Source organism: Vulpes vulpes, chromosome 8, assembly GCF_048418805.1.
Source record: "Vulpes vulpes isolate BD-2025 chromosome 8, VulVul3, whole genome shotgun sequence".
Classification (NCBI taxonomy): domain Eukaryota; kingdom Metazoa; phylum Chordata; class Mammalia; order Carnivora; family Canidae; genus Vulpes; species Vulpes vulpes.
Window position 1 is genome coordinate 2449409 of NC_132787.1, and position 18850 is coordinate 2468258.

The 18850-nt window shown below is 54.4% G+C and overlaps 1 protein-coding gene across 1 annotated transcript; it reads left to right on the top strand.

Annotated features, from left to right (window-relative positions):
- The first annotated feature begins 8549 nt into the window (after positions 1-8549).
- On the top strand, positions 8550-15876 carry KRT2 (keratin 2). Its single transcript, XM_026000044.2, has 9 exons — positions 8550-9424; positions 10408-10622; positions 10955-11015; positions 11828-11923; positions 12553-12717; positions 13022-13147; positions 13495-13715; positions 14864-14898; positions 14997-15876. The coding sequence occupies exons 1-9, from the start codon at positions 8786-8788 to the stop codon at positions 15434-15436; spliced, it is 1998 nt and encodes a 665-aa protein (XP_025855829.2). The 5' UTR covers positions 8550-8785; the 3' UTR covers positions 15437-15876.
- Positions 15877-18850: the final 2974 nt, after the last annotated feature.

Sequence of the window (18850 nt, forward strand, 5' to 3'; positions counted from 1 at the left end):
CCCTGGACAACCCTCCAGTTCCCGGGACGCTCTCTAGCTCCGAGCTTCCCCACAGGTGCTGAGACCCATCCCGCCAGGGCGTCTGGTGGCTCCTATCCAGTGCAGGTGGCACTTCCCCATGTGTATGCTTGATCGACTCTTCATTTCCCACCGCCTCCGAGCACTGCTCCTGGAGCACCGCGGAGACAGCGCCTCTGTGCCCAAAGAGAGCAGCTCGAGGGCCTCTGACACTTGTCCTCAGAGAGACCCTTGGTCCTTCCCTGCTGTGTCCTGCACTAACACAGCACAGGGGCTCTGAGCTGAACCTCACCCTCTGTGGAGGAAGGAGAAGGATGCTGAGATGCTCCTGTGACAGACCCATCTTCTGGGAGGTGGGAGGAGACCACCGCGCTTTCTCACCCTCCGTCTGATGATCTATCACGCTGCTGCTCCCCCACACCCACGTCCCCTCCCCGCTTGCTCCTTGCCCAGCATCTCCATCCCCTTGAATGTGAACAGAAGCCCTGACCATCCTGACCCGGCAAAGGCCTCGCTCCGCGGCCCCACCTGCAGCTGGGGAGCAGTGGCCTGAGAGGGACGAGTCAGTCAGCACATTGGAGGCAACACCGTGGGCCAAATCCAGTTCTGGGCGTCAAGGCCTGGGGTAAGCGGCAAGAGACACAAGGAGGTGAGACCAATTCAGGACAGCAGTGCGTCAGCATATTTGGGTCACGGGCCCCGGAGAGACTCTGAAAGAGCTTACTCTGTCTCCGTCAGTGAAACCGCACAGCCCCGTACAGGTGTTTTGCAAGAACACAGTTTTGCAAGAACTGCCCAGAGCCCAGCCACGGTCTCTATGGACAGCTCCACAGACTCACGTTCAAGAACCCAGCTTGGGAGTCAGTGGGCTGAGACTGGAGAACATAGCTTGACCGCTTGAGAGGGGGGTGCAATAAGCTAGTAAGGGGTACAAGGCACAGGTGCCCCCGCGGGGGGAGCTCAGTGCTGATGGGGGCATGCCTGGGGTCAATCAGAAAAGCTTCCTAGCAAAGGGGGATTTGGAGCAGGCTCTCCCTGGGGGAGGTGGGTGTGTGGGGGCAGCCCTTGGGACGGTGGCTGTTGCAAACCAGTGGCCCACTAGTGTCTGGAGAGACCCTGGGAATCCCTGTGATGAACAGCAGCAAATGTCCCGTGCACAAGACCTGTGTCCTTATAGCAAGCACTTCCTGCCTCGGTTTCCTTGTCTCATACCTTACCCTGGCCAATAGAAGGAGGAATGGGAAGCGTCCCCCTAGTACAAGTGCTGTGCAGATGGGAGACATTTAGGTCCTGCCCAGGAGGCCAAACGGGGTAGACATGCCACCCCTGTCCTTTCCATGGGGCAGTGTCTCCGGCTGCCGTGTCTACTACTCCCGAGGAAGTCCTGCCTGGTGACTCCTGCCTTCTCCTGCTTTCTATGGATGGGAGGACTCGTGCCTGGTGAGTGTCCACATGGTGCAAAGCAACAGACAATTCATGAGCTTGGCCAGACAACCCTACCGCAACAGCCCCATCATAAAATTCTGTCATTTTCAGCTTTATTTCTTACCAGAGAAGCCTTATTTCTGCTTAATAGTGAACGGCACGGAGCTAAACCTGCAAGGAGAAGTACAGACCTCATCCTGGGCCCCTGGGGACTCCCGTTGGCTCCATGGCTATGGTGAAGGGTCTCCAGAGGTCGGGCCTTCACCAGAGGGTGTGGCTGCCTGGGGTCCTCCCTGAGAGGTGGGGCCCAGGGAACTGTCAGCATATTGTCCTGTGGCGTCTGGGCCCTGGCGGGGGGAAGGTGGGGGTCCATACAGACTCTCCACCCTCACCTCCGCCCCCAAGGATCTTCGTTGAGCCGTCCCGGGACTTTTCCCTCTCTGGCTCTTGCTCCGCGTGGGAGAGCTACAGCACTGACCGTGCAGACCCAGGCCAGTCGGTACCTAGACAAATGCCGGAAACGGCGCCGGTCCTTCCACGCAGGGGAGGAGAGGGAGCCTGGAGATGCTACGTCCCAGGGCTCCGAGGCTCAGACAGACTTTCCTTAAAGGTTTTCTGACTGGCTAATGCGGGGTCCCAGAAGACGAGGCAAAGTACTTTGGTGCTCCCAGGGGTGCTGGTGCGCTCCGACACCCAGGACGGGGAGTGGAGGGAGGAGCCGCAGGCCTAGGCCTTAGCTGCTGTGCTCGGGCCTGGAGGTGGTGAAAGGCTGCTTCAAAGACAGCTTTACTATGGGCTGCGGCTGCAGGCGTCCTTGGAAAACCCAGATATGAGCTCCGGAGGAGCCGGGCCGGTTGGCAGGGGACGGGCGGTGCGGGCCCCGTGCCTGCAGGGGCGCCCGGCGAGGCTCTCCTTGCTCGGCTTCCCGTCCGCCTGCCCTTCCTCCCCCTTCCCTCCGGCCTTCTTTGTGGGGAGCTGACCCACGAGGCGGGGACGGGGGGGGGCAGGCCCCTGGTTCTCCAGGCCTCCCTGGGCCTTCCCCCTCACGGCCTCGGGGGCGTTGGCTGCCTCGAGCTGGGGGGACCCTTCGGGCCATTTCTACACGTCCATCATGCCGATGAGAAAACCAAGGCTCTGAGGGGCTGAGGGTCGCCCGAGGTTCGAGAGCCAGGGCCAGGGTGCGGTCTCTGAGCCACCCAGGCCCCCCGCACCCCCCTCCATGTCCAATGCTGCCCCGCCGTCCTGGTTCCCACCCCTCGAGAGGGTGACGGCCGGAGCCGCGCAGCCACTTTGTGGCACAGGGACTCGACCTTCACGACTCCACAGGCTCTTCCCAGTTTGTCACACAGCCTCCCTTATAAAGTGCTGCTGAAGGGAAACAAATCTGCAGCTGCACCCGCTGGCAGGCTCCGAGGGTGCCCGCGGCCCCCACAGCTGCAGTCGGCGTCAGCCACGCAGCACGGCCAGAAACAGCGACTGCCTTCGTCCTGCTGGATGTTTACCGTCTAATTAGCAACGATTTTGTTTGCTTTTTTCCTTTTTTTTTTTTTTTTTTTTTTTTTAAGGTTTAAGCACCTGAGTAGCTCAGGTTCTTAAAGAAGAGTTTGGGGACTCCCGGGTGGCTCAGCGCTTAAGCGCCTGCCTTTGGCCCAGGTGGTGACCCCGGGATCCTGGGATCGAGTCCCGCATCAGGGTCCCTGCATGGAGCCTGCTTCTCCCTCTGCCTGTGTCTCTGCCTCTCTCTCTACTTGTGTCTCTCATTAATAAATAAATAAAATCTTAAAAAAAAGGAGTTTGGAAGACCCATGGTTTCTGATGTGAAAAAAAAAAAAACTGGCCGGAGAATTTTGAACAGCTACCTTTTTTCTTAATAAAAATTCCTGTAGCAAGCAGGTCATCCAGAAGCAAGCCCCTTGGCCATTCTTTCCAAATGAGGCATCCCAGGGTTTTTGTCCCTACACTGAGGAGCAGGAATCTGTTGAAATAGAGAATCTTACAATAAGAGGGGATTTGTTTGGTCTTCCACAATTCCATTTGTTTTCATGATTCTCTCTCTCTCTCTTTTTTTTCTTTTAGGGGGTGGGAGATGCTTCTTCACCTGTTGCCTCCTACCATTATCCTCAGCCAGCCCAGCATAGGAAGCCTTGAAAGAAAAAAAGAAAAAGAGAAAGAAATGAAAGAGGTCCCATGGGGGGCAGCTTCAGTGATGGGGAAGGGTGAGGTGGGCTGAGGGTGGGAAGACGGGTGAGGGCTGACCACCTGGCGCAGGGGCACCGCTCGAGAGAGGCCAGGTGCCCAGGGAGAGGCAGGGAGAGGGAACACCTGCAGTGGACTACGGAACCAGCAGGGGGGCACCCAGAGAGTGAGGGTCAGGGGCGGAAGGCGGGAGCATTAAATTTGGGGGAGTCCAGAGGAATCCCTGAACCGTGAGGGACACCTGATCCAGGATGGGATGGAGCATCTGACAGTTGTCTTTTCCTTCCATGCCGGGGTGGCGATATGGTCAACGGGCAAGAGTAAGAACATTGGTGCCGGCGCGGGAGGGGAACTTGGTCTGGGAAACAGGCAGGAACGAGGGCTGCGGCTGGGAACGGCAAGACTTTTCCATGAAGATCCATTTCTTGGCTCCCTCTGTTGTGAGTGAAGATATGTTGCAGGTGGGAACCCACAGGCAGACTCGTCGGAGCGGAGTCATTACCCAGACAGTGTGGAGCACCCAGGCACCTGCGCCGTGGGTTGTACGTGGCCCAGCTGATCATTCAGCCGTGGGCTGACCCTGTGGAGAACGGAGCAGGGGTGGATGACTCCCACCGCCTGGCCCGATCTCCGGGAATTAGAAAATTCTCCACGAGATAATGAGAACCACATGAGGCATCCCTGGCCTGCCCTCTGTGTGCCCGGCACTAGGCTGAAGGCTTCGTCTCTTGATTTCTGGAGCGCGTCACTGGTTCAATCAGCAGGCATCGCGGCCCTGCTGTGTCCTGGGCAGCTCCCTGTCCTTATCCTTCTTCCGTTTCTGGGGTCTGCGCTGTTTCCCAGCAGTGGGAACGCTCCGATTTCCTGATAAGCCTGTTGGGAAGCACGTTCCAGAGACTCTGCGTTGCAGAATGGTGGAGTCCGCAGGGTGGAGTGATGGGCACTTCGTGTTGTGGCTCCTCAGTTACAACCAGTTTGGCCAGGACAGCTTCAAATCAGTAGCCATGGAGATCGATCGTGGTTAAAAAAAAAAGGAAGTGGGGGGCACCCGAGTAGCTCAGTAGCTGAGTGTCTGCCTTTGGCCTAAGGCACGATCCTAGAGTCCCGGGATCAAGTCCCACGTCAGGCTCCCTGCATGGAGCCTGCTTCTCCCTCTGCCTGTGTCTCTGCCTCTCTCTGTGTCTGTCATGAATAAATAAATAAAATCTTTACAAAAAGGATTCAGATAAAAAAAAACAATAAAAAAGGGCATATCAGGTAAGAAAGGAGGGGCTCAGGCCTGTGATAGACGATCCTGGGACTAGGGGCTGAGTGAGCAGGGTTAAGATCATCATTGACAATGAAGTGACCCCAGGGGAGATCCTGAGCAAGCACCTCCTGCAGGGAGCCTGGGAGTCCCCTGTCCCACCTGCCCTTGGCCCCTGGAGCCACGAGCTCTTTGGAGCAGTGTCTAGGCACTGACGGAGCGCGCCCGCTTAGCATTCAGTGCGGGGACAGGGACAAGACATGTGCTGCCTCTACAGGTCTCTGCTGCGGGCCGGCCTGTGGGTGGCTTGTTTCCAGCCGGCGGGCTTCCTGAACTTCTTGACGTTCTTGGGCTCTGCGTGGCTGTTACCCCTAGAGCACCCTGGAGTCGGCAGCAGGGGCTGGGACAGGAGGGTTTGTTGTTTGTTTTGCTTTTGAAATCCAAACCCCGCTTTGTTCAGCAATGCGTCGAGTCCTTGGAAGGCGAGACTGACCTTGCTGGCCCGTGGAGGGGACCCCCTCCCCGACGGGGGTGAGTCAGGCACCTGAGACAGGGTCCCGGTGGGATCTTTGGGGAACAGGTGCAGGGCAGGCTGAGAAGACGCAAGCGCCGCTCGCGTCACCTTCCCGTGTCCGGGAAGGCTGCCAATTCCCAATCCCAAGCCCTAATCATGTGTTTTGGATCCTGGGCTTATTCTCTGAGCAACTGCTCTGGGCTGAGGGGCTGGAGGTTTGGGGTGAAGCTGAATGTGACCCTGGCTCACGTCCAGAGCCAAGGCTCCTTGCTGCACAAGGAGGACTGGGACAGGCTGTGAGAGAGATACAAGGGAGTGTGGGCGGGGGGATTCATTCCTGCCAGAAGAGTCTGTGTTTCCCACTGGCTGAACAGTTCACTTCACCCTGGGGGCTTGGCTTTCTGCTCCTCTGGCCAAGGTAGATGCTTTTGCAAGCTTGTGAGGGGAAGTGCTTGGGGGACTGCGCCTGCCAGCAGCTGGTTGAAAGAAGGAGTTTGTCCTACAGGATGATCCCTGTTCTGTTACCAGAGGCAGCAAAGTTTAAAACCCATTATACCAACGGGTCAATATCCTTATGGTATAGTGGGGATCCAGGGTAAGTGTCCCCATTTTATAGGTGAAGACATTGAGCATCACAGTGGAAGTCAGCTGCAAAATCACCACCAGGGGCAGCCTGGGGGGCCCCCTGCCTTCAGCCCAGGGCCTGATCCTGGGGTCCCGGGATCGAGTCCCACATCGGGCTCCCTGCATGGAGCCTGCTTCTCCCTCTGCCTGTGTCTCTCTCTCTCTTTCCATGTCTCTCATGAATAAATAAATAAAATCTTAAAAAAAAAAAAATAACCGCCAGAACCGAGTCTTAATTCCCACTTCACTCCTTAAGAGAAAGAGGAACATGTTCTCTGGACAAGCACACTGAGATTATATAAAAGGTAAAGTCTAGGAGTCTGGAAATAAAATGTTATATATACTATCGAAGCACATGGAGATTATGTAAAAGGTAAAGTTAAAAATAATGGAAGTAAAACCGTCTACAACATCCAAGTTGCGTTAATTCCACCCTCCGCATTTCAAGAGAAGAGGGGGGCTCCCCTTCTTCCACTTGACTTTCAGAAGCCGGCAGATGGGTCCAGAAAGGGAGGGTGCCCAGTGGGGAGAACGGGAAGGGAGACCTGGAGCAAACGCAGGCTCCTAGAGCGGTGGCACGTGCACATTGCGTGCCCGGCACAGGCCTGGGGCAGAGCGGACGCTCCATCGACGTTTAGGCCTTTCCCTCACAGGGGGACGGAGCCGCTCCTGAAGCTGGCGTGGCCTGGGCATAGTCATGGTAGAGTAATGGACAATTAGGGCGTTGTTCAGATATCCACAGATAACAACGCGTTTGACTCTGGATTGAGGTTCTCTCCAAAGCTTTCAGCCTTGGGATTGATTTGCATGATCATGATTATATAAGCCAGAGTGGGAGGGGGGATCCGGGAGACACACGGGTTTGCAAAACAAGTCGCACCAACAGCCGGCTCCCTGTTTGTGCTTCACCCTCTTCCCTACTCTGGCCATGTAGTTAGGGCACAGGGTTGGGAGACTGGGTGGAGGGTGGGCGGGAAGTAAGGCTTCTTGAGTGTCTGCTACTAACTGGGAGCTGAAGCAGCGCGTACATGCTCTTACAATAGCCATCTTCTTCTTGTTGTTCACTTTTGGAAATGAGGAAATCCAGGCTCAAAAAAAAAATTTTTTTTTTTTTTTGGAACTAATCCAGGGTCGTTTAACTAAAATACAATGAAACTGAGACTTAAACTGGAAACTTAAGTTTTCTTTTTATTTTTTTTTATTTTTTCTTTTTTTTTCTTTTTTTTTTTTTGGTTTTTATTTATTTATGATAGTCACACACACACAGAGAGAGAGAGAGGCAGAGACACAGGCCGAGGGAGAAGCAGGCTCCATGCACCGGGAGCCCAATGTGGGATTCGATCCCGGGTCTCCAGGATCACGCCCTGGGCCAAAGGCAGGCGCCAAACCGCTGCGCCACCCAGGGATCCCGAAACTTAAGTTTTCGATGTCATTTTACGCTCCCTCTGTCCTGGGCCCTGGTTCCATAACTCACGGGGCCTACGTGGAACGCGCGGTTTTAGCACCAAACAGAGGAGGAGACACTTTTGCTTCACCCGAAAGAGTAGGGATACCTAACGTTTGTATCGTGTCACGGTTTTCAAAACGCTTGGTGTGGATTTCCCATTTTGTAGCCAGGAGTACGGAGTTTCATTCAATGTTTAATTCAACGTCACGGAGCCAGGAAATCACAAACTGGGACTCACGCCTAGACCCTTAAATCCCATTCCAGCGCTCCCGCACCTGGCCACACAGGCAGAGGGAGGACTGCGAAGTGGGTGCTCTGTGCATTTGGTGACTCGATGGGTTCTCTGATATTTGTCTGTCGCTGGTGGTCATCGAGGAGCCAGACTTCCTGGCTGCTTAGTAGAATCACCCAAGAATATGTGATTAATGACTGGCTAAATCAATATACACTTAGACATTGGAGTTCTAGAAAGCCTTTGATTGCAACCTCTTGTTGGGTGCCCAGAGTCAGACCCAGGGATAGAGATGCTTTCCTTAAGCCCCTCATCCTCTGGGTTTTCATGTCAAAAAATGACAAGAGTTGAGGACTATGAGGTTTTCTTGTTACAAGAAAGAAAATTCCCCTCTCCTCAGTGACTGGCTATCGTGTACTCCTGGTGTGGCACGGGAAGGAGTCAAGATACTTTGAAAAATGACAACTCTTTGGGAGCATCCTAGGCCAACTTCTTTCTGTAAGAGTATGTATCCTTGCCCACGCTACATCTGCCCTCCGCAGGAGCCCTTGTGGACCCTCTTCCTGGAGCAGCGGGAGAAGCAAGGACTCTAAAGCTGCCTCCGAGGGGCCCCTGTAGTCTCCAGACCTGTCGTCTCTTTCATCAACCTCGCCGGGATGGCAAGCCTGCACAGGCCCGGTGCTAGCTGCCCTCCTTTGGGTTGGTCCAGAGCTGGGAACAACATTGTGCAGAAGGTCTTTTTCTCAGATTGAGAAACCCACAGCCTGATCTCCTTTTTTGATGATTTCACAAAAATCGAATTGCATGACAGATGCCCAGATAAACAGGAGAGGTTTGCAGTCCAAGCAAGTTTTGGGATGCAGCTGATTAGTAGATTTTTAATGGCTATTAGCTTGATAATCACTAACCAGGCGTAGCTTCTAGGCAGACCAAACCCATGCCTACGTGTGCCCACGCCCATGCACTCCAACACCTAGTTGGCAGGTATAAAAGGGGACCCTGACGGTCTCCCAACAGCAGAGCGCAGTCTCCAGCCTCAACTCATCTCGGAAACCTCAATTTTCCCCACTGGGCAAAGGCATCATGAGTTGTCAGATCTCATGTAAATCTCGAAGAGGAGGAGGAGGAGGAGGAGGAGGAGGAGGAGGATTCCGGAGCTTCAGCAGTGGCTCAGCCGTGGTCTCCGGTGGGAGCAGGAGATCAACCCGTAGCTTCTCCTGCTTGAGCCGCCACGGCGGTGGCGGAGGGGGCGCCGGCGGTGGCGGCTTTGGCAGTCGGAGTCTTGTTGGCCTCGGAGGCACCAAGAGCATCTCCATTAGTGTGGCTGGAGGAGGCGGAAGCTTTGGCTCCGGTGGTGGATTTGGTGGCAGAGGAGGTGGCTTTGGAGGTGGCAGCGGCTTTGGAGGAGGCAGCGGCTTCGGTGGAGGTGGCTTTGGAGGCGGCGGTTTTGGAGGAGGCAGCGGCTTTGGAGGCGGTGGTTTCGGTGGAGGCGGCTTTGGCGGAGGCCGCTTTGGAGGTGGCGGTGGCCTTGGAGGTTTTGGGGGTCCTGGTGGCTTTGGGCCCGGAGGATTCCCAGGTGGAGGCATCCACGAAGTCTCCATCAATGAGAGTCTCCTGCAGCCTCTCAACGTGAAAGTTGACCCAGAGATCCAGAACGTGAAGTCTCAGGAGCGGGAGCAGATCAAAACGCTCAACAACAAATTTGCTTCTTTCATTGACAAGGTGAGTGCCGAGAAGCTGGCTCCATCTGATGCCCAGGATGCCCTACTTCCAACTCACTGGAAAGGAAGTGGCACAGATTCGTTTCTTGTAGGAGCCCTTGGTGTAGTCAGACCAGCCTGGCTTATATCCCAAATGGGAAAGATGCTAGCTTTGTGGGCTGCGTCTTCTGAAACAGTCCGAAGTTAGGAGTTACGTATGCCTTTGGCTTTATAGTTTCAGCCCAGATAAGTAATATTTATGGAAAGTTCTGAAAACCATGGGAAAACTGATGGGCTTAGACAAGTAATGGAGTGGAAGTAGTTCAGGCCTAGTGGCAGCAGGTGTTAGAAGAAATTGGTAAGACATCTCCTGAGACAGTCTTTCCTTCCCTGGGAGTCACTATTCTCTTCAGTTCTGGGAAGCTGAACTTGCTTGGGAATGGATGAAATTCTTGCCTTCAAGAGAAGCATTCTCAGTTTTGTGACCTGTAAAATCTTTTATTGGTGTCATTTTTGAGCATTACAGAGTCTCAGCCTACTTCAAGGCAGATGAACGTGCCTAAGAAATTTATGAGGCTCTTAAAAATCAGACCGAGGAGCCCTGCCCTGCACTGCTCTCACGCTTGCACCTTTAGGAGCAGTGCCAGTGGACGCCTATTTTTGGTTTGCTCAAGACTTTGTGGGACTTTGGCCGGGAATCCAACTAGGATGGGAGAGGGAAATGGCCTGGAGTCTTGGGAGCAGCTGCAAACGCGATAGTAGGCGGTGAAGTAGGAAAAAGAGTTCTCCGTGTGGAAAGTGCCAGATGTAACATTAGAAGTCTATAGAGCTTTCCACGTGTGGAGGCAGGGAGCCCGAGCTGGATGCAGTATCCAGCTTGTGAGCACAAAGCCGCGTAGACTTCTTTATGCCCCGAAGCAGGATCAGAGCTGGCTCTGGCCGAGTGTGGCCGGCTGGTGGGAAGGGCAATCCAGAGCTCATGGGCTCTTCCCCTGGTCCCCGTAGGTGCGGTTCCTGGAGCAGCAGAACCAGGTGCTGCAGACCAAGTGGGAGCTGCTGCAGCAGCTGGATGTGAGCACCCGCACTACCAACCTGGAGCCCATCTTTCAAGCGTACATCGCCAAGCTGAAGAAATACGTGGACACACTTTCTGCGGAACGAACATCGCAAGGTTCAGAGCTGAACAACATGCAGGATCTTGTCGAAGATTTTAAGAAGAAGTAGGTGGCAGAGTAGACGCCGAAAAGATATTGATCGTCCCCCCAGGAGGCCACTTGTGTCCCCGTCGCATTTGTGGTGATAATTTGTGTGGTGATTATTTATGAGGAAGACATCTCAGAGCCTTAGACATGGATGCTTTGTCATCTGCTTGAGACTTAGCTTTTAGAAAAATCTACCTATTTGGGACGTCGTAGTTACAATTTAGATAGCGAAGGAGTGTTTAATGCTCTCAGAGAATGGGGAGTTTGGGGGTGAGTCCGGTAGGAAAAGGAAAAGAAAAAAGTGAACAAAGTAGAGCTGATCTAACAGCTGTGTCCCCGGGTCCCCACAGGTATGAGGATGAAATCAACAAGCGCACAGCTGCCGAGAATGATTTTGTGACACTTAAAAAGGTGAGCAGGAGGGTGTCAGGGCTGGGTGGGAAAGAGGGGGCTGCAGAAGCCCACCGGGCGCCGGCAGACAGGCTGGAGAACAGCTCTGAGTGGAAACAGCAGTCACCAGGGGAGGGGGTGGGGCACGTCCAACCAGCCATATAGGCTGGTTCTGTTGAGAACGGACGGGTCTCTGCAGTTCGAGCTTCTGGAGCTGGGCTGCGGATTTGCTAGAGCATTTTCATCAATAATGTCCTTAAGGCCTATATTGGGCCGTGCAAGACGCAAACACAGGAAGCACCTTAGTTTCCTTCTGAAGAGCTGAGGAAGGGCTGGACCTCCCTTAGCAAGCCGGTTTAAAGATGTTGCTGGTTGTGCTGACAAGTTTGGGCTAGAAGGCCCGAAGTGTGGCTTCTCAGCCTGGTTCCTGCAGAAGCTTTGGTGTAAAATCCAGAGGAAATTCAGGAGAGGTGGGCTGGACGGACAGGATGGGAGAGTTGAGGGCTGCTAACAGCCACAGAGGCCGTTAGGTCCCGCAGCGGGAACCACAGTGCCTCAAGCGGGAGGGAGGGAACGGTTGACAGAGCTCATCCCACCAGAGCTCTGCTGGCTTTGGGGCAATGTGAGCAGTGAACAAGGGCATGAGCCCCCTAGTCGAGGCGCATGGTGGACTCTGCGCCAAATGACGCCCAGGGACACATGGCTCACTGAGGTGCCTGAGCTGTTGGAGAGCAGCTAACAGGGACCGAGTGGAAGAGAGGGACAGGGAGAGGGTGGGGCCCACACATGAGCAGTGCGTGGGGTTCGCTAGAAGCCCCTCACGTCTTCTGCAGGACGTGGACAATACCTACATGACCAAGGTGGAGCTGCAGGCCAAGACGGACGTGCTGACCCAGGAGCTTGAGTTCATTAAATTCCTTTTTGATGCGGTAAGGAGGCTGCTCCTGGATAGACCCTTGCATCCCGCCCTTCCCACCAAACCAGTCCTTTCCCAGCTGGCGAAACGGTGGGGCGAATGGGGCTTATGGACCGGCTGACTCCAACTTGCCACCATTCCAGGCCTCGAGGGCGTTTCTGTGGCGTAGGTCTTGGAGGAGAGGAACTTATCTCCTCTCATGTCACAAGAAGTGAGGCTCAGGAAACACGGAGACCACTTCCCTTCACTCCATTGCTCAAATGTCCAGCTCCCCTTAGGAAGAGACTGGTCCTTTTCCCCTTCCTATGTCTAATGCACGTCAGAGGTCTGTAACAGACCTGCCCCCCATGCCCATGTGTGCAAATATCTTCTGGAACATTTGTCATCGGCAGGCTTCTTTCTGGGGGCATCAAACACATCAAAACTGCATAAATGGTGAGGGCTCAGGAATAGACTCTCCTCTCATAATTCTCTAGACATCCTTGGCAGAGGCCTAGGATGGTTATGTCGCTTGCATCCGCCCATTGTAGCCCACCCAGCTTGGTCGGAGAGTCTGCTTCCCTAACACTGGGGAGGGGGATGCTCCTCACGGCCTTTGGCTGTGGGCGGGAAAGCCAGGGCCAGACACCTCGTGTGTTGCAGGAACTGTCCCAGATGCAGACTCAGATCAGCGAAACCAATGTCATCCTGTCCATGGACAACAACCGCAGCCTGGACCTAGACAGCATCATCTCTGAGGTCAAAGCCCAGTATGAGGAGATCGCCCAGAAGAGCAAGGCTGAGGCCGAAGCTCTCTACCACAGCAAGGCAAGTAGGACGAGAGCTGAGAGAGCCACAGCTCTGTCTCACAAGCTGGGGTTCACTTCGGCCAGAAAGTGTCCAGTGAGATGGCTGGTGCTTTTGTCTCATGGAAGTTGGGCCCATTCCCAAGCAAGAGTGTCCGCAGCACCACAGCTGCCCTCGACTGAGAATGGCCCTGAGTCCTTCTGGGGATGGGAGACAGTCCCCCACGTCTTGCGAAGGCAGCTTGGTTGGCTCCCCCTGTATTAGACTTTCCGTGGCTCAAGCCAGGCTTCCTCCAAGCTGTCACTGTCCTCCTCTTCCCGGGCAGTACGAAGAGCTCCAGGTGACTGCAGGGAAACACGGAGACAGCCTGAAGGAGGTCAAGATGGAGATCAGCGAGCTGAACCGCATGATCCAGAGGCTGCAAGGGGAGATAGCCCACGTGAAGAAGCAGGTGGGCGCAGCCCTGAGGGGTGCGGCTCCAGGGGTCGCGTGGGGCTTGGGTGGGTGGGAGGTGGTGTACGGGGGTGTATGGGAGTGTGGGATAATGCCTCAGGCCCTGTGTTGTGAGGATAAAGGTCACTATGGGGAAAGCACGAGGGCCCAGTCAGACGCGACTGGAAGACCATGCCCCAGAGATGGCAGCGAGTCTTGGCATCATTGTTTGCGACTCACATTAACTCCAGAGGGACCCAACACTTCCAGGGCCAGGGGGGCTGGCTTCCCATACCCTGAACACATCTGCTCGCACAGAGGACTCCACTCTGGACCCCCCAGGAACCTTTTCTCCTTCTCTCCCAGTGTAAGAGCGTGCAAGAAGCCATTGCAGAAGCTGAGCAGAAGGGAGAGCACGCGGTCAAAGATGCTCAGGGCAAGCTCTCGGACCTGGAGGAGGCTCTGCAGCAGGCCAGGGAGGACCTGGCCCGGCTGCTGCGTGACTACCAGGAGCTCATGAACGTCAAGCTGGCCCTGGACGTGGAGATCGCCACCTACCGCAAGCTGCTGGAGGGCGAGGAGTGCAGGTGGGGGCCACTGGAAAGCATAAGGGTAACGTGGTCCGCCCTCCCCTGTCCCCTAGAACCAGGGCTGGAGGGAAGGCAGGGAAAGCTGGAGGTGAATCAGGGCCTTCTGACAGCTGAAAGCTGGTATCACTCTGCGTCGTAGGCAGCCATTCTCGACCCAAAGCATTAGATTTATCAATATGGAATGACTACTAAGCCAGAGTAAATTAAATTAAATCAGGCAATAAGCTAATCTTTGTCTTTTCTGAAAGAGAAAATAAAATGTCGTGAAAACGGGTTAGTCCTAGAGAGCCTGAAACATTGGCTTAGGGGTCTGTGGGGTACACAGCTTCTGCTCCTTCCACCTGTGACCCAGAACCAGGGGATCACGTGTTGGATCACACTGACTGGCTGAGGGGTGACTGGCTGACCCTTCACCTGCGGCAGGTGCCAGACCTGGTTCTTTGCAGATTTCCGGCCTGGCAAGCGGAATCATCTGCTCACCCTCCACAAGGGAGCCGGTCCTCCCTCTGTTTGAAGGCCCTGTCTGAGCCCTTTGGGTGCGTTGGCGGCGTCCTCGTGATTTCATCAGGCTGAAGCACCTGGAAGGGGCCAAGCTCCCCCGGGTCGCCCACCAGCCAGCCAGTGAGACAGAGAAGGAGCTGCTTTGCTTGGGCTGTGGCTCCGCACCTGTCTTGGGGGCCAGGCCCCGCCCCCGGCCCGCAGGGAGAAGCGGCAAAGACTTGAGATGGAGCAGAGGAGGCGGGGGCAGGGGGTGGGAGGGGAAGGCCGTACAGAGCTGCGATTCTTCCGGAGTTGAATGCTGACGGTGTGGCCTCGTTTCAAAATTTCTAGCGTGGCTTGGATTTGGGGTATCAGACTCCCTCAGATAGATTGAAATACAAACGTGGGTTGCCGGTCAGAAGTGAATTTGCTTTTTGATCATGTTCATCTGAGCAAAAAATCGAGATGAATCGGGATGCTACTACGCCATGTGGGAAAACGTGGCGCCTGCCCACGTCTGTGACCTGCCAGCGCGGAGTGAGTGGGCCCTGGAAGGCCCTGGTGGCCGATGGCAGAAGCGCATGTTTGCAGGCCGAAAGCTGTAGAACAACCCGCAGTCAGAGCCCAAGGGCTCAGCCATGAGCTAGTCTTTCTCTCCCTGACAGGATGTCCGGAGACCTCAGCAGCAACGTGACTGTCTGTAAGTAGTGGGGTTATTCCGGTCCCGCGGGCGGTGTGTCGGGAGGATGCGGGCCAAGGCACCCAGGACTTCCGTGGCGATGCCATCTCTCTCTGCAGCTGTGACCAGCAGCTCCATGTCCTCCAGCGTGACATCCAGGGCCGGCTTTGGAGGCTATGGTTCTGGAGGTAGAGGATCCAGTTCTGGAGGAGGAGGATTCAGCTCTGGAAGTGGCAGTTACAGCTCTGGAGGCAGAGGATCGAGCTCCAGAGGTGGCGGTGGAGGAGGCTACGGCTCTGGCGGCGGCTCCAGAGGCGGCTCTGGCTCTGGAGGAGGATATGGTTCTGGAGGCAGCTCCAGGGGCGGCTCTGGCTCTGGAGGTGGCAGTGCAGGAAAATATAGCTCGGGAGGTGGCTCTAGAGGAGGTTCTGGCTCTGGGGGAGGATATGGCTCCAGCTCTGGAGGAGGCTATGGCTCTGGAGGTGGCTCTAGAGGAGGTTCCAGCTCCGAAAAGGGTGGTTCTGGCTCAGGCTCCAGTGTGACCTTCTCTTTTAGATAAGGATAAGTTCCACCCTTGACTCTTCTGCTTTAGAACGTACAATCCTGTGTCTGCTCGTCCAAATCGACAGAAAATCAAACCTTGTCTTCCATCTCTGATGGCGTTTTGGAGGAAAGGGATTCCCACATACTGTGTCTGAAATATCTTCTCTCCAAACCAATTCGTTGGAGCCAGTGACACCCTCTGTGCCCCGGGGAAGCGGCTGCGCTGCCTAGGCTTGCACTTGCAGCCATGCCTCTCTCCTGGCCCCTCCTGGCGTCACACATTCGGGGTCCCTACTCCGGACGACTGTTCTGTTGAGGGCCCCACCCCAAAGCCTGCACCTTTCTGGTGGCCCTGCCCCGAGGGAAACGCGTTTCTGTGTATATAGCCCACCTTTCTGACTCTGCATCTAAAGCGCTGTGGTCTTGGTGTCTGCACAATAAACTTCATTTGCAATTTATAACATGTGATGTGTGTTTAACGTCAAGCCTTGGCAGAAATGGGTAGCCAGGAGCCGTCGAATCTGAGATACCAGAAAAGGGAGAGCTTGGGAAATGATAAAAGAGAAGCTTCCTGGAGCAGGGCCATGTTGCCCTGAGGCAGTGTGGCTGGGAGAAGCCGAGGGTACTTTTTCTGGAAGTCTTTGAGAACAGAGACAGGAGGGGCTAGCCCTGGAGTCAGGGTGTGGGTGTGATTTGCTCAGAAAGTATTGGCCAGATCTGGGCACTGTGATAATGCCAGGAGGGTGACAGGGGGATTTGTGGAAAATTCTCTTTCCCAGAAAATCAAAGCCACCCTTGTTAAAAAGCTTTTCCCACAGACGTCCCACCCCCCCGCCCCCTCTTCCAACCCTCTTCTGTCACGAGCTCTGATCTGAGGTCCCTTCTCCTGAGGGCAGATCAGCTGATCCCCCTGAGATCCATCCAGGCTGTCCGCAGCTCTGAGCTTCCAAGATGGAATTCCCTTAGCTCAACCGAGGTCATGGACACTGTATCCTGGAAGCCCTAGATCCCAGCAGGGGTTCTCAACAAAGGCTGAAGGAGAAGATCTGGGAAAGTCTCTGGAGGACTATAAAGTGATCTCCAAAATAAAAAAAACCCCACTATTTTCACATTTCCATCAGAGAACTTCCTTAACCCATTTAGCAGATAATGGATCCTTTTCTTCCCCCACATCCAGCAGCCCTCTGGGACCCCCTAGCCCTGGACATCCCAATCAGGACAGCCTTCCCCTGTGGGTGTGATAATTGCAGCCTCTTCCCCACAAAGGCCTGTCATGTCACTGGAGCTTCCTGGAGCTCAGGAAGGACTGGGCTCTTGGGGTTGGGATTAGACTGCCCAGAGTTGCCCAAATGGGAGTTGATAGATTTGGTTGGGTCAGGTCAAGCTATATGTATGTGGTGTTCAGTGCAGCAGATGTGGCTTGAAACAACTCAGAGAAAGGGGCACCCGGGTGGCTCAGTGCTTGAGCTTCTGCCTTTGGCTCAGGTCGTGATCCTGGGATCCTGGGATCAAGTCCCACATCGGGCTCCCGGCATGGAGCCTGCTTCTCCCTCTGCCTTTGTCTCTGCCTCTCTCTCTGTGTCTCTAATGAATAAATTAGAAAAAAAACTAAAAAAAAAAAAAATATCCTGCAGGATTCTTTTCTCTTTCATTTTACTTTAGCTTCATAACCTTGGTGAGGCCTTAGTTGAGTCTGGGAGATTCTTCTGCATCACTAGAGGCTGTTGAGATGACTTTGAACAGTTCAGAGGAGGCATTAGTAAGAAGAGATGGTGTCACCTGATCCTAGACCTGTTGGCTCCAGGTTTGAGGGTGTAGGACAGAAAGAGCTCTGAAGGCTGTGGGCAGCAAGGTGACAGACCGTACACGAGGCTGACCAGTCAAGGGTGCTGTGCTGCTCAGAGAAGGGCCCTGAGATGCCCCAGCCTGGGTTGGGTGGGATAGGTCTGCGGAGGTGTCATGGGGAGGGGTGCCAGCTTGGAAGGCGAAGGGTAAGGGGCTGGCTGTCTTAGAATGTATTTACTATGCAGGCATGAACGCGGCCTTAAACACGGTCTAGTATCCCAGGCATTTAGGGCTGGAAGGGAGCTTTAGCATCAGTCATTTTGAATCCCCAATTTAGGTAAGGAAACAGATAAGGTCCAAGGTGGACCCAGAAACCGGGCCTCCACTCCCCAATTCACGTAGTGTTTAAAGGCCTCAGGAGTGGTGTGCTCTTCTGATAATGTTCTGAGGGGAAGGTAGGTAAGGCAGGTAAGGTGGCAGTTTTCATCCCCAGCTACCGTAATTGCTGGGACTATGGATGCTGTGAGTCTCCAACCCCGTCTGTGGTTCACACTCCTACTTCTGCTCTACTTGGGATGAAGCCCTTTTATCCACATCTACTCAGACACACGTTACTTTTGTGTTAGGTTCCAATAGCAAAATGAGCCTGTACATGAGCTCAGAGGGACACAGGCCTGAAGCCTGAAAGAAGACTGGCTCTAAGCAGGTCAAGGAATGAAGGGCCAGCTTTGGGGGATGGATTCTCCTTTCTTCCTAAGTGTCACAGGAGACTAGTCTAGAGTCTGGGTCAAACCCTTCCTATCTCTGCCTGTTCTTCCACCAAATCTGGTAACTAACTGACTTGTCAGGTCTTGGGCTTCAAAAGGGACATGGGCACAGGGAGAAGGGTTTTACGAGCTCCATTTTCATAGGGAACTGGGCTAAGTATTTACATCCTGTTGATGAGTAGAATATTTGGGACACCCTCCCCTCTGCTGTTCCCTCCTTTTTTCTCTGCCTGTGAGTCCTGGTATGACTTCAAATGAACTTCTCTCCTCCTCTTACCCTTTTACTGTCCTCTTTCTTCCCTGTCAACTCAAATAAGAGTCCTTGGACAGTTCACCCCTTCCAGAAAGCCTGTGTGAGTGGGACACTTGTGGTCTTATTTGCTGTGAGGAGGGGAAGGCCTCTCACTGGACGTTGGGAAACTTAAATCCTGGCCTCCACCTTAGGGGGCATTGCTGTGCAAATCAGACTAGTCCTCTCTCTTCCCGAGGAGATAGAATGAGATTATCTCTACATAGTTCTCCAGCTCAGGTGACAAGAGCCCCATCTGTGCTGTTGCATTGGCCAGTTAGTGCTCATTGGTTAGGCCTCCCAGCCTAATGGAAGAAACAAGACTGGAGCTTAGAAGGAGGAGATCGATTATATTCCCAGGTCCCAGAGGTGAGGTCACCGTGGGCCCTACAGAGTCCCAGGAGAAAGCACCAGTGTCAGTCAGGAGGCAGAAAGGAAAAGGTAAGGCAATGGGATTACAGCTTCCATAGGAGACACAAGGCAGGGCCGATTAAACAGTTTCGGAGAGGCTAGTTCGAGGGATTCCTGTGGGCTTTGGGACATAGTGGTGGTGTGCAGCTGTACCTGGCCCTGGGATGATTTGGGGCAG